Raw genomic sequence first — 16,323 nt, 5'->3', positions numbered from 1 at the left:
ATAAAGCTCGCCTCGCAAAATGAGTTTTTAGGTGTATTTTTCAATTTTTTCCGAAATTTACCGAAATAAAATGTACCTACTAGATTCTGGAAAAACAAAATAATTAATTTTCGACTCGCAATTTGGTAATGTTTCGGTTCGATTTGGCGAAATCATATTTCATTTAAGTGAAAAAAAAAGTAAAGCTCGCATTGTGTATTTCTGTTTCGAACCGATCGCTAGGTGCAACAATAATAACATTCATTCGCCAATAATAAAAATATTTGTGCAGTAAAGAATCCAAATATAACGCATGAGACGTGCTTTTATGCGCATATCAGACTGAATTAAACCATTATAATATTTAATCTTTCGACGTAACCGATCGCTGTTTTGTTATTTTAATACATTTACTTGAATATTTTATGAGGCCGTGCTATAATCAATCTATAGTTTAGTGGATTTTGAACACGTGGCTCGAACGGAAATCTGTTTGTTTTCGAATTTCACTTACTTAATGCTCGTGCAATAAATATTAATAATTATTTACATGGCGACTCGGATCATAAAAATCTATTCTCAAATTAACGTGCATTGCCACGCGTCTCGCTTTGGTTTTTACGAGTTGGGCTCAGAATAACTCTCATTTTTGAAGCAGTTTTGGCTATTTCTTGGTGATAAATTAGCTAAATGCAAGGTAAAAACTCGCCTTGTAACTAAGTTGAGACCGGGTTGGGTTCAGATAACCTCGGAATTACATGGAGCCAAGTGCTAGGTAAATGTATATTTTATCGAGCAAAGCAATCTAGCAAATTCAATTAGTTGAAGATTAGTTGTAGATGGCGTTACACCATTTCATATTAGTTGTGCAGATCTCGGGATTCGGTTAATTCTACATCTGCTCTTCCATATAAATATCTCCATAATTTAACTTTATTTCAGTGAAGTCGCTTCGCGAGTTGGTGTTTCCATTCGTGTATTGATTGCATTTTTAAATTTGAAAAAATAAACTTATTTGGCTTTTTTCCATTAACGTTTGCGTTATTATTAAAAAAACAAGGGAAAAAACTAACCGGTTTTCCATCACTCTATTTCATCATCATTATAAGAAAAACAAGTAAAAGCAAAGCCCTAAATTATTTTAACGAGGGCGACCAAAAAACCATTTACTTTTAGTTAAAACAACGCCTCGTCCAGTCGAGATGCTAATTGACTGTTGTTTTAAAAATGCGAGTCACTCAATTTGGAGAAGCAGCACTGTCACCTTCATTAAATTCTATTATTTTTACGGACATAATAACATACGGAATATTGTTTAACACTTTTCTGATTTCATCGCTGGCCGCTCAACAAACGAAATCGCTCGCAATTATCAAAAATCTTTCTTTTTACAAAATGTAAAATTCTACAATTTGTTTTTTCAACTGTTAATAGCCCATTTTTACGTAGATAGGCATCTTTAGTTTCGTCAAATTTCCATAATTAAATAATAAACGTATTTAACAAATTTCATTCGGACCGGAAGAAGGTGATTATTCTACATTTTAAACACTTTTTTTGTGAAGGTGTTTCGCCGAAATTTCCGGTCGAGGAGATTCGGATTTTTATGCGGAGTTCGAAGGGTTGTGTAATGGAGATAAGGGTAACCCATATTGTGATTTTAATTTATGCAATGACTTTGTCCGTAATGGTTGTAATAATAAATTTCGTGTTCTTTATAGCACCGATTAAATTTTCAGCCAAGTACTCGGTTGACAAAAATATCATTTATGGGCTATTAAGGAAGATTTTTATCTCACATTTTAATTACAAAATATCTTACAACGTAATTTATATGTTAAATAATCGATAAGTTATTAAAATGCGTGCCCACGATCCTGTTTTTCTTTCAGCAAACACACTAAACATAATTTTAATTATAATAATATTTCTCATCAGAATTTAATGAAGCGGCGATAAAAAATAACCAGTTTCAAAGCATCTGTTAATGAGACACTTTCTCAATTAAATTTTGATACATTGGAGCGAATAATTAATTCATACCGCTTTGTTTTAGTAATCATTAACATTTTACGTTGGACAGATTTCTTAACTTTTTCGAGCTTAAAAAGTGATGCTTGTTTGCCTCATTAAATAAACACGATAAGAGCAAGCAGACATACGTTTAGCAAGTCTAACTTCATTACCATTTAATGTCAGACTGCGATTATGCATTTTTTAAGCCTTGAATGAAATTTACAATTGACTACACAACGTACTAAATCAGAAATGCCAGCTGAGCAGCAATAATAGAATAGATTTTTCAAAGGTATCACTTTAATCTATCTAACTGTTCTGTCTTCTATCCTCGTAATAAAGAACTTTTATACACAATTTAGGTTTGTCGTTAATTTTTGAGTTCTTCTTCACTGAGTTGTGCCAAACTCAATATTTCAGAGCAAGTAATGAAGTGACGGTCACAGAAACTACGAGTATAATAAATTGAACGACAACGTAAAAAATACACTACATATTAAAATTAACGATTTATTTGATCAAACTGAAGTTGATGAATACTGAGTATAACATGTTTTTTTTTTACGAACAACCGATAAAAAATAATTGTGGAAATGTTTATGTCTTCTTAGAGCTAATTTTGAGGTACCTGTGGGTATTTTACTCTTTTTAAGGTGGAATTATAAAATGTTGAACCAAAATCGTTTTTTTTTTAATAAATTTATTCGGAAAATGTACTACTTTAAAAAAGTGCGAATGTTTTAGTCTACATCCACTACTGATGTTTTTCATTATACTCGTATTATTTGTTAGTCTTGTCTGAGGGTAAATTATAAAAAGCTCGGAACAGTTAAAATATTTCATAAAAGCGTGATAACGTCCGTTTCAAATGAGATTTTTTCACTAATTTTTTATTGCAACTTTTTGGAAGCTAGTTTGTGGTAAAGTTTTTGTACGAGGCATATTAGGAATTAAAGTATCTGCAGAACAACAAATTTGATGAAGCAAGTATTAAACTTAATAAGCAGTAAGAAATTTATTATGAGGAATTATCGAAGCACACTCGGTTCCTATCTTTTTAAAGTAATTTTTCTTTAGAAATGAAGTGGACATTTTTTTACAGTATACTTACAAATACTATATTCTATATATATATTCTATATTCTTACTATATTCTAACTAAGAAATAATTCAATTATGTTTAGGGTTAATTATCAAGCCAACAACATGTGAAATTTTTGAAAGAATTTATTTTACTCTAAGTGAATTAGATATTTTTTTATAAAGGTTCCGTTTCAGACATAAAAGGCGAAATGGTAAATAAGAATAGTTATAAATTCCAAATATTGGTCGTGCAAAGTAGTTTTTCCCAGGTATGTAAATATTTTTCTGGGTTATAAAATACATAATTAAAAAGTTTGTTTCCAAGAATTATCATTTTTTTACAAAGGGAAGTTTAAAAATTAATGTTTTTACATCATCACATTATGCTACCATCTCGCAATATTTTTTGAATTGGTCAGAAGTGGTTAGCAAACTTGTATGTTTCCCGACTTATTTAAGAGCGACTACAATTCGTTTTCAATTACTTAATACGTATTAACGGTAAAATTTCGATTCGCTAATTTAGTGTTTTTTTTTGGAATACATACCTACTTATTACAAAGTGATTTGAATGAATCCGAACTTGTTTTTGATAATTTTGTACAGCTTTGGGTAATGAAAGTTGATTGTGAGGCACGACTAAGAAGTGCTCTTAAAAATAATAATAAGAGTATGGATGATTCCAATAACGTCTTAAAAAATAATGGTTTTCTGTTTTTGTCCACTATATCGTTAGAAGTCAAGTGTTTTATCTAAACTGGTGCTTAAATCGTCGTTTCAGGCAGATAAGATAAGGTGATTTCAGCTTTTCCGCAGCGAATTTTTTTGTTTTGAAATATTGCAGTTACAGAATGATATTTTTATTGATTCTGTCATCTCAGAAAGTCTGATAAGAAAACGATCTCATTCACATTATATATTTGTGTAATATTAAAATCAGTTTTTATGATTTTAAAGTGTACCAATAAAAAAAATAACGTTAAGTATTCGTGGATTAATTGGTCTTTAAAACACTTACTCTAATTTCGAGCACTCCGGCTACCCCGTCGTGTTCGAAAAATCGCGCGTGTTTTAAAGACCTCAATATCTACTTATACTTTAATATACCTACTATTTTCTCAGAACTCGGTTTCGGATCTTTAGAACTATTACACTTTCAGAAATGTCTGTTATACACATGACAAAAATGTTCTAACACTCCAAACATTGAGAATGTGGTGCGTATTCTAGCCAATGATAATTCAATGCGATATTTAGAGAAATTATTAAGCCAACGTATGAAGGTAGCATTTTTAAAAGAAGCAGTGGTTTCACTCACGTAGTTATATTTTTTTACAAATTGTTTTACAAGAGATAGACACTTCAGAAATTTATGAAAGTTTTTAGTAAGAGTTTTGAAAATTAATGAATCATACGTTTTTAGAAAATTGGAAGAAATGTTTTTTTTTTCACTGCAAGTAGGTGGAAATTGTTATATTATTGTTTTAAATTGGTCTGTTAGTTAAATATTTTTTATCGTAATTTGCTAAACATATTTTTTAACTTGAAAAAATCAGTCGACATAAGAAAAGTAAAAAAAATGTAAAACAAAAATTGGGGGGTAGGTAGTTGCAAGCCAATTACTAGTACGTAGCTATTGATTTGATTAGATGGTGTATTGTTGTTGGAAGAGTGTAGCAGTTTTGCTACATCACGAGTTTAAAGAATTGTGCAAAGTTTTCCGTCGAAGCAGTAGCCAGTTGTTTACTAGTGGTAGAATGGTGACATATCTATTGATAACGTCGAATCAGTTTGATTTTGGCGCCGTGTTTTCCAAGTTTTCGTCATTTTTGGCATCTTCATGTGCCTAATCTCCTAGGAGGGCTAGGTGTCGGTCGGGGTCCAGGTGTCGATGTATCTTTGGTAATTATGCTGCCGTGGCGGTGATTGCCGCGCGGTGGCCACGCGGTCTTGTGGGTGTATGGGTGGGGTGAGGGCGGTCTCGGCCGCTGGAGGGGGTAAGGCGTGCGCGGGAGGCGGCCTCGACCCTCCTGCCGTACCCATCGTGTCAGTATTGCCTATGCAGTCGTCGTGTTCGTTATCGTCCTCGACGGTTTCCCAACGCGTTCGTATCGTCGCAATCACCACGTGCTCGTGCCAGTGACTCTGAACCCTAGCCCTGCCAGGACTGCAAAGATGTGTGTGTTGTGAACTCCGGTACAGTTGCAGGTGACCACCATCAACATGCAGCACACCTCGGGCTCCCCCCAGCAGTTCTGCTTGCGCTGGAACAACTACCAGTCCAACCTGACCAACGTCTTCGACCAGCTCCTCCAGAGCGAGTCGTTCGTGGACGTCACCCTCGCCTGCGATGGCCACTCCGTCAAGGCCCACAAGATGGTCCTCTCGGCCTGCAGCCCCTATTTCCAGTCACTCTTTTTCGAGAACCCCTGCCAGCACCCGATCGTCATCATGCGGGACATCAAGTGGCCCGAACTCAAAGCCGCCGTTGAGTTCATGTACAAGGGCGAGATCAACGTCTCGCAGGAGCAGATCGGGCCCTTGCTCAAAGTCGCCGAAAGCTTGAAAATCCGCGGCTTGGCCGACGTCAACGGCGAGCAAGACATCGTCGCCCCGACCGGCGAGCTCACCACCAGCACCAGGACCCTCCTGAAGACGGCCTCCACCCCGAACAACGGCTCCGGCGAGTGGGAATGCCGGCCGGAGGGTGACGGCCCGCCACGTGTCAAAAAGAGACGCAGACCTTCCGGAGAACGCAGCAGCCTGAGCAGTCCGGCTGAGAGTGCGAGCACGGAAATTCCGGATCCTCCGCCTTCGGTCGAAATGTCACCGGCGCCGTCCGCGACGCCGCTTCCTTCTTCCGTTTCGAACGAACCCTTGCCGCTAACGTTACCGCTTCCGCAACAACCGCAAGTATCACACGCGTCCTCGGACGATATGGAAATCAAACCAGGCATTGCTGAGATGATACGCGAGGAGGAACGGGTAAGTTTATCTATCACTCACGACCAAAACAACAACAAAAACGCAAGCTGCGCAACGACGGATATTTACGCTTTCGGCACGTGCGAAATTTTAGCGAGATTTTCGACCAAACAAGGCGCTTTTCCGATTATAATTCTGGAAACAATCATACAGAATACAGAGACCACTTGCCTGTGTGTTCGCGATACAGTGGAACCTAAATAATACGAACGAATTAATATTCGATTTCTAGAATTATAGAATTAACTTTTTCTTAGTTAAAGTTAATAAACCATAGAATTATACGGAATGAGTAAATTTTAACATTATAGTACAATCCCGATTATCCGGAGCACCACATTATCCGGAATAAAAAGAAATTATATGTTTATTCACCGGAACGTTTTTTAGCGAACTGCCTTTTCTCTGGAATTAAGGAAAAATTGAGGAAAAAAAGGCAGCAAGTGCGATGAATGTATTTTTATTCTTTCTGGAGTTTTTTCAACATTTTTCTAACATTAACGAATGAATAACGTTTAGAATATGTATACAGTGTAATCTTTCTTAACTATAAGCGGACCTCTCTGACAAACGGACATATTTGTTAGGCGCGTTTTAAGCTATTTTAGATCGTATATTTTTTTTAAGTGAATCTTCCATTAAACGGACGCGCACACGTCATTCAGATCCTTGAAAACAAAATCTCTCCGTTAAGCGGACAGTATATCATGCACGCGTGTGTTGTTATTATTATAAAAAAACGGCAAAAATGTCAGGAAATCACATAAGTATTCACATTTTGATTCAGATTAAACGTTTGAAGAGATTTTAAATTTGTATGTGTTATTATTGCACTAGTTCTTATTTGCATTAGGTCTTACGGTGTCTATATGCATTCGTTGGGACATTATTTCATTCTTTATACAGCGTTATCATTGTAAATAAAACTAGAAAGCAATTGTTAAATGAGAAAAATATATTTTCTAGGAAGATCCAGTAAACTACAAAGTGGTTTGTAAAAATTATACCAGACTTTTTGAAAAGAATGATGAAAGTTAAGGAGTTTGCCAGGACATTAAAAAATTAATTTTTTAAACACTTGAAGAGTGGCTAGGAAAGTTTAAATTCATCACCATATAAATATTCAGTACTTAATTTCTGGCGAATCTACGAATTTTGATCAACAAAATTTCTTAAGAAATTGATGATAAATATTGTTATTGTAGCATATAGTATTAAGCTACTAACTTTTTAATGAATTAATTTAATTTGTTTCTATATTTTTTTATGAGGACACTTTCATTAACTAGACAAAAAACGTGTCACCGTCGGTGTCCGCTTATTAGAGATTTCACTGTAAATAGGACAACAGCCAAATACAACAGCGATTGATAACATTGTTCTTTTCTAAACATTTAAAGATTTTGAGCAATAAAAAGTAACAATTTTTTAACGATTGGAAACAATAAAAATAAATATTTTATTTATCTATACATTTTTATATCTATACATTTTTAAGTAAAAACTTTGCACACACTGGATTTTCCTGTAATCGGAAAGTATTTCGGATAGTCGAGTTCTTGCTGTATTTAAATAACTATTGATCGGATATTAGAGGACATTCCGACAAATGACACGATAGATTTGTTTGTTCGGGTTGCAAGAAGTTCATGTTAAAAGAGGTTTCACTGTGTTATAGAAACCGAGAAATAATCATGTATGTTTAGATGATTATAAAAAAATAAAACTTTCATGATTTTTTAACGAAACACATAACCATATGACGACCATAATAAGTTCAGGATAATTGGAATTTTCTTTTCTTTGAAAAAACTTAGAATAGGGAGTAATATACTAATATAGGATACCTCTTGAAAAGTATTTTATTTTAAAATATTTTGCTTATATGGAAATACGTTATAGTTTTCTGGAAAATAATAAGTGAGAGGCAAGCGGAAACGTCAATAAAACATTTAGTAAAGCTGGTTAGCGAACAATTGATTTAAAACATTTATATTGGGAATAATGGGCCTTCAGAGTTAACCAACCTCTTTGTGGACTCCAAGATCAATAATTATGAACTTTACTTAAATCTGACCATGTTTGTTATTATTTTTCTTAACTTGTTTGACGAAATTTTTATTTATTTGAAGCAAATTCAAATCTGTGGACAATTTTCATTTGAGTAGCGACATTTAAGGATTTACTATACTTAGTACTAGTAAACTATTGGTCAGACATAAGCACATTTTGCACATTCGGATTTCTTGGACATTTTTAATTTTTTATAAAATATCGCGATCTTTTGTGTTTATTACATTTTTTTATTCATTGAAATAATTCAGCCGTATATATTTGCCACCGTTTGAGTATGTATTTAGTCGTAGATATGAAGTATAAAGGACAAAATAATGTTAAGAAAAACAGATTCTGACGGGATTCCAACTCGGGTTTTTTGGAATCTTAACTGAATTAACTTGATTAGTATTTTTTTGTGATTGCGTTTTTTTTTTGGGAAAAAATTAAATAAATACGTTTTCTGTGAGAGGTGTGGTGGAATGGTGGAAACTCGTTATTTGCTCGAATTTTTGGGTGCTTTGGGGTGTGCTCACGTTTTTCGAGGTAAGACACTTGTTGAGAGTGAGTTTGGGTCTGGGGTGGAAGCGAGGGTTTTACGGCGACAAATTCCCGCCGCTTTATTCGAACAGTAACTTGCTTCGACCCCATTTGGCGCAAAAAAGGCCCGTATTCATGCACGTGAATGGGAACTAAACTGAATTGCACTTAAATCTATCGATTGCATCTGACCTAAGCGCGTATCAAAAGCGAGACGCGGTCGCAACGATGACATCTGGCAGTTCAGCGGGGGATATCACAGCAAGGAATACTCTCAACTCATAACACAACCACAGAGGAGTTTTCCCTTTCACGAGAGAGACACGGTATATTTTTAACCGCGATGTCGGCCGATATATTTTTAGAAAATATTCGTTTGTATGTTTTGTGTTCATATTTTTAATGCATATTTCTTTTTGCATTCTAGCGCCGAGTTATTAATTGCAGACGGCTGTTTTATTCAGCTTTTAAATTAAGCCTACATTGTACTTTCGAGCACGTACTTGAAAATGGAAGGTTTTTTCTTGTGGCGCATTCAAAAATGTACTTACTTTATAATTACAGCAAGACGGTCGCGAAGAATACGGTTCTGAGGGAAAGTTGGGGATTTTCTAAATTTGCGACTTCCCGACGCGGTTTATAGGCGTCGTTAAATCGATTCTGGGAATATTTTGGGCGATTTTTAATATTTTATTCACCTTCTTTGCAAACGATAATGTCATCTATTTTTAGTAACGTATTTCAGGAACACTAAATAATTTATTTTTAAATTGTTTTATCGAAATGGTGTTAATACCTCGATTAATAAAAATGTGGCATCAGCTACAATGAATAACTTAGGACAATATTTTTTTAGTAATTTTATATTTGTCCGGCTGTTTGTGTACGATTATTGGCCAAATACAAAAATAACATTATAGGTCTGCATTTTTGTATCAATAAAATTCTGTTAAAATATTTACAACCTATGCGTATAAATGAAAAGCGCTCTAATGTGGTGGAACAATGAGTAATTAGCTCACTTTCATTAAACGTACTATAATTATTATACCTTTGCATTTTTTTATGTAATTGTGGAACTCCAAGTATCAGCTCAAGTCGTACGAAATCTGTTTGTTTTAATTTGGTGCGGCAGTTTAAATAAATAAGGTGTGTTTTACAACAATTTTACAGTGTTTACTGAATAAAATAAAAGAAAAATTGAGAAATAGGATCATCCAAATGAATTTATAGTGAGACGTGCAAATAAAACTCTGGTTCGAGAAGAATTAAATAATATAATCTTATTTATATAAAGAATGTGGTGTTTAAATATGTCACATATTGTTTACACTGCTTTGTGTCGCTTGCCGCCAACGGTAAATCACAAAAGAAGTATACATACTTTTGTTTTTACTTTTGTTATCTATTTTATCTTTGCTGAAATAAAAAAGCACTAAAAGCCGTATTTGCTCGGCCGTAAAATCATTGAAATTTCTGTAGTGTGTATAAATGTGAATAAAAGTGTCACTGGTGAGTCAGTTCTTGACGTTGCTTCTTGGAAATACACAGGATGTACAGTTTTCGTTAACACTTGTCAACTGTTCATGAATTTCCAATTAATAAAAACTCAGTTATGTTGACTATTGTCAAACAAATAATGCTATTTATTTAAGATAATAAAGGAAAGTTTGTTATTTGTGTATTACATCTTCGTGGTGAGGTTTATTGGTGAAAGCGGAGTTACAGCGTTGTGTAAAAATATTTACATTCCAAATGGTTTTCTCGCCTAGAGTACATATTTAATCATGCCTTGCTGTAAATTATTGTATTAAAGTTGGAAATAAATTCATTTTATTTTGTCGAGACGCAAATGAAATATTTCTCCTCGGCTCTTGGCAATCACAACTGATTCGTAATCGAGTTAAATTCAGCTGGAAAATAATATTAAGACTAAACGTTTTGTTTTTTACTCGAGATTTCTCACACATTATTGATACGACCGCTTCCTTTAAGTCATCATCACCGTGGCAGAAGTGATTGCTTTTATAAGGAAGTCGTTTTCGAGTAAATATGGAAGAACGTAACATAAATATTAAGATGAAATGTGTAAGTTTAATTAATTGGCGCAGAGAAATATAAACAGTGCGGATTTTTCAAATACGGATGTTATTTGTGCCGAGATTAATTAAAGATTTTGTTATTTTGTTTGCCAAGGTTATTAAATATTAACAGAAGCACCAACGCAATGTTTCTGTATTTTATACATATAATAATTAGATACGCATACGTGGCGTGTTTTCCACTTATGTAAACAATATAAATTAAATCACCAACAATAATAATTACAAATTGGACGTTGAATAGAATTCTTCGGTTCAAATTTGGGACATGTTGCCAAACATGTTGCCACAACTCAATTATATTTAGTTTTCTATTATTTATTTTAACAGTAATTAGGGAGTACCTACGTCAGGTTTTTATAATTGCAGACTTTCAACTGCTCAAATATATACATTTAAATTTCTAATAAACTTGCTTTTGTTCGTCGTGGAACTATTTTATTACATTATATGTTTAAATATATGTTATTGCAGCGGTGACGCATTATGTTATTCACGTTGTGAAATTATTATCCTCAGATTGTTTATTGTACACAACTTATATTAATTTCAAGAATTGTTTTACTAACGCATTGTTGTATTTTATTATAGAATTATTTAATAGGAGAGCAAAAAATCAAGGACAGGCGGTTGTGCGTTTTATTGTTACGGAAGACAGCAACCGAAAAATCGCCTTTACGACACACATAAAATTCCAATTAAATTTGCAACGTAAAAAAATATAATTTAATTAATATTACAAAGCATGACAAATAATGTTTATGATAATTTCAAGGTTTCTGTATAAATCAAAAAGTTTAATATTTGTTTTATTGTTGTAAACTTTCTTCCAACATCGCTCGGCTTGTAATTGAAATTCGATAAGTTTCTTAAAATTGTTTATTAAAACACGAAGTTTGTTTGGATGTAATAACTTGTTCGATTTTACTTTGAAACAGGCCGAGTAATTTAATGTTGATAAAATTATTTCTATTACTTAATGGTCGTTGAATTGATTGTTGGTCGAAAATCTTACGGGCGCTGTAAACAAATAAATAAACCATTGAGAGCATTAGTATTAACGTTATGTTAAAATAAACATCATTCCACCAGGGGTATAAGGCAAGCAAGTCATTGAATTTAACTGTAATAAAATGAGAGCACGGGTTTATTCATACAGTCAAGTACTGTTCTCTTAAATATTTATGATTTGTGATTAAAAAAATGCATTTGGTTGGCGCGCAAATAATAAATGAAGATGAGGCAATGAAAGTGATTATCATGCAGAGGGATAGGATACAGAACATCAATTTCCAGTCCGTTTGAAAAATTATTCGTCAAATGAAAATTGAACTTTTTTGTATCTAGACCTCGTCCCCTGACAGAGCCAGACGAGTGAGTGGAGATAAAAAATATTTTCATTATTTAGTCTCCTTTTATCTGCATATATTCGTTATATATAAAATAACTTGTCAGGCATGTAGATGTCACAATGTATATCAGTAATATTGCTACATTGTTTCAGCTCGACAATACAACATTATCTCGTTCGACGAGAAAAAAATGACACATTAATATTCGTAGCACCCTCGCTTTGCAATATAAACTTAGTTACAAAATACATTAAAACTATTTAATACACACATAAAGTAAATTGTGTGCAACGCTAACTAATGGTAATAGTGACAACGCCTGTCACCCAGTGGCGGCGCCAACGCTCGGACGAATTTATCACAAGAAGCGAGCAATGAGTTTGATGAAACACCGAATATCATTTAATTAAAATATGCGCGCGTTAATGAAACAATTCGCACAAACACAACGCGTTAAATCTAGTATTTAACGCGCTTGAAATTCATATAATATGAAATCTCGCTGAAACAATCGCTGTATGATAATGACGTGTGGCGCCACTGCGGACGTCAGCGAAAGTAATCCGACACCGCCATAAATCAGCCTCGGGCCTTAAACATCCTACTATGAGCTGTACAGTGAAAACTCTTTACCCCGAACAGTTCAAGTTCGGATTACAGATGTTTCACTGTATTGATTCAACCCTCGATCGTCTTGGCGAGATAACATCTGAGGGGTAAATACTCCAACTGGACTGGATTGTTTCAAGAAGATGAAACATGGGGACCAAAACGGGTCCTTGAGTCGATAAAAATTTAATTAGAAATGATTCAAGCTGAATAATGTGAAAACAATAATGTTTAATTATCATTTCTGATGGCTCATAAATTGTATTTATGATATGTAGGCATAATTCAATAATTTATTTAATTCTGTTTATGTTTTTATAAATCTATTAAATATATATTGTGCTTTGACAGCAGTTAACACCTACCATTTTATAAAAATAAGTTTAAATCTAATCGGTCGTTATGGTTTTTAATTGGATATTGATGTTTCGAAATGAAGCATTGCTCAACAATAACGCGGATTAATTGAATTTTAATTTTTCTGGAGAAAACTATTCAAATGTAAACATTTTGTAGACATTAGTTAAAATTACGAAACGAAGCAACACATGCTAAAACAACTAAAATTTTGACTAATACTCGTATAAGGAGAAATAAAAATTGGAAAAAGTATTAATTTAAGCTGTTTCTAAACAAATGGCATAACAGTGAAATCTATACCTAAAAGAAAGAAGAAGAACTGTTTCCGAGTGTTGTGTTTGAACATTTTAACATTAAAATAAAGCAATTAGAAAGAAATAAAGTTGCCAGCAAATTTTGTGTTTTGAAAAATAAGTAAAAAAGCAATTTAATATTTCAGTCAAATGTAAATAAAGCATTTGCGGAAAAACATTTTATTATTTCTTATGTCATTCTAAGACAAAGGATTCTTCAAATGTTGTTTTATGCCAAAAGTACATAAAAAATTTGGAAATAGATTCACCATATGAATGGTGAGAGAAACAAGTCGACTTAGAAAGGCAAATTTTGGTTCAGGGTTTGCTAAAAGGGTTCAAGCTATCAAGAAATTTGATTTATCGATGTTCCACTTTCTACTGTTCAAGTTGTCGAATAATAAATTAGGATTTTGCGGCTTTTATGCTAATACGGAAGGGAATTTATTGTCACTCGAGTCATCAAAAAACTCAAGTTACTAAAGTTTGACTGTAAAAAAAGTACAAAAAAAATGAATGAAAACCACAAATAGAAAAATACATAATAAAAAATGAAAACGAACATTTCCTGAGGAAATAAAAATAGTTGAAATAAAAAATTACTGGGCGGCTTAATAACTTTTTTTTTGAAGAAAAGGAGTTTAAATATAAATTTACATAGAAGTCTCAAAAATGTTAAAAACTGGAAAGTGTATTGAAAACATTTTAAACGAAAAACCCAAAATATATTTTGAATGAATGAATCTGAAAAAAATGATTGATATTAAAACTTTTTCAAAAATTTAAAATTAAGTTTTAGCATTTTTTTTCGAATATTTTTATAAAACGTCAAATCTCATAGGTACATATTTGACAAATAAGTAACTATTATGTTTCAAAGAAAGTTTAATCCGACTTAAACAACGGAATAAAAAGATGCAAAAGCTTTCAATGAAAAAAAATACAGAAACAACACAAAAAAAGTTACCTAATACAGGAAAATGTATAGTTGAAAGTTTGATATAAAGATATGTGGTCTGGGGTTTTAATAAAAATAAAGGAAACATTTAAGCACGTGGCTTGAAAACAAATATTTTCAGAGAAAAGAGGAAAATAGTTGGGCTTCAAAGAGTTAACCTGGGGCATCCTATCAATAGCTTTTTTAACAAAAAACTAATAGTTTTTTTTAAAAAGACACAGCATATTGTAGATGTTTATAAAAAAATTAAAGGAAAATATAAATGATGTAAAAAAACCTTAATCAATATACCATGAGATCGCAGATATACTCAATTAGAGCAAGCTGTGCCTGCAGACCTTTAGCCATATTTTAGCCGTTTATTTACACTTTAGCCACATTTTAGCCGTTTATCTAAGGCCGCACTTTTAAAGTTATGTTGTCTTATGTTGGTTTTCCACTTCACTTTCAAGGCTTGCTCTAATTGAGTATATTTTCGATCTCATGTTACGATATGTACTAAATAATAAAAGAAGAAACACATTTTTGGAAACGAATTGTATTTTTAGAGAAAACAGTTGAGTAAAGAAATTCATTTAGAAATGGTAAAAAAATAAGAATACAAAATTGGGGTAAAGGGTTTGGAAATAGATTAGACGGACTTAAGTCAAGAGTTTCTTTCGGAAGTGCAAATAATTCTTTATAAAAAACGTTTAAATCGGAAGGACTCGGTCTCAGCATGGCACATTGTGCCCTGAAGTGCATAAAATTGCCTCTGTTAAATTCGCTGTCGAATGAAAACGTAAGAAGTTGATGAATAATATAAATCTTGATGTCAGTTTGGCTTGATGCCATCAATATTCCGTGTCATACGTTCTTCTTGTTTCTTTCCCTTTTCTTCTTATTTCCCCTTGCATCTCATATTTCTCCCTTGTAAAAACTCGCGATTTTAATCAACTCGAACCGGTCAGATTTAGCATTCTCAACCGTCGTCGACGTCGACTAATTTGTTTTTAATTCGGTTAAAGTCTTTGTGTGTACGAAAATCGTGTTTCGTGGACGTTTCGAACAAATGACTTAATCATCACAAGTGTTGACTGTAACAAATTATGTTTTAAGGTCGTTAAATGATAACGTCTCGCATTCCTCAAATAACCTTTTCGTTTTGACAAAACATTTTCGACCCCTTTACCGGAGCTGAGCTGCCTGATGTGGCACCCCAGCAATAAACACCCGAATCTACCGCCACAATCCCCGCCTCCACCGCAATAATTCAAAATTATTTCTCTTTTCAATGGAAGAGCTGAGGCCTCGTCTCCTCTCGCTCCAAGCATTAAAGCAGGTGTAGAGTGGAGTGTTTAGGATACAACGTTGCAGCTCGAGGGTGGGTTTGATTAGCGGTTTTACGATCCCTGTTTTGTTATGTCGTGTCTCCACGCTGCTGCCCCTGCTCTACACGCTTGCCACAATAACTGCCTCTTTTAACTTTTACTCGCTTTATGGACCGCCGATGGATGCACTTCACTTTCGTTCCCATTTCTTATTTATCACTAATTTTTTCATATACTTCTCGCAGAGTTATTACAGGTGCGTAATTACCGTCATTAAAGCCGTTCGAGTTTTTCTCAGTTGCACTGTAATCTAGATTTGAGATTAGACGCTCGCTCAACGAGCTTTTTCGCGATTTTGCTTGTACTACACGCGGGAGATGAGGGACTTTTTGATAATTGTGTCCAATTGAGGATCTGACAGAGACTGATTAGTAATTGGCATTGTCTGGGGGAACTGATGGGGTGTCCAGTCATTCCATTTAATCTCTCCCCTAGCAGCTACATGATTTTGGCAATTTTTGACACAAAATCGTTCGTTGTATTCAAAAATAAAAAGTTGGAAAATGAACGGAAGTGGCTTAATTATATATCATTTCGAAGACTGTCTGAAAACACTAACCCTTTATATGAACAGATGGCGATAACAACAAATAGAGCTTTGTGTAATTGAAATAAAGTGCA

General features: G+C 33.7%; 1 protein-coding gene across 4 annotated transcripts in view; it reads left to right on the top strand.

The window, feature by feature from the left end:
- The window catches only part of LOC103312699 (protein bric-a-brac 1), a 234,207-nt gene that overhangs the window by 61,335 nt on the left and 156,549 nt on the right, over nucleotides 1-16,323 (top strand). For all 4 annotated transcript variants that reach the window (XM_015978021.2, XM_015978020.2, XM_015978022.2 and 1 more), the window contains exon 4: nucleotides 5,281-6,063. In XM_015978021.2, coding sequence (XP_015833507.1) covers nucleotides 5,302-6,063 — 762 coding nt within the window. In that variant the 5' untranslated portion in view covers nucleotides 5,281-5,301. The remainder of the gene's footprint in view (nucleotides 1-5,280; nucleotides 6,064-16,323) is intronic.

The sequence above is a fragment of the Tribolium castaneum genome, chromosome 1 (assembly GCF_031307605.1).
Source record: "Tribolium castaneum strain GA2 chromosome 1, icTriCast1.1, whole genome shotgun sequence".
Classification (NCBI taxonomy): domain Eukaryota; kingdom Metazoa; phylum Arthropoda; class Insecta; order Coleoptera; family Tenebrionidae; genus Tribolium; species Tribolium castaneum.
Note: the sequence above shows the minus strand (reverse complement) of the source record. Positions and strands in the feature narration are given on the sequence as shown.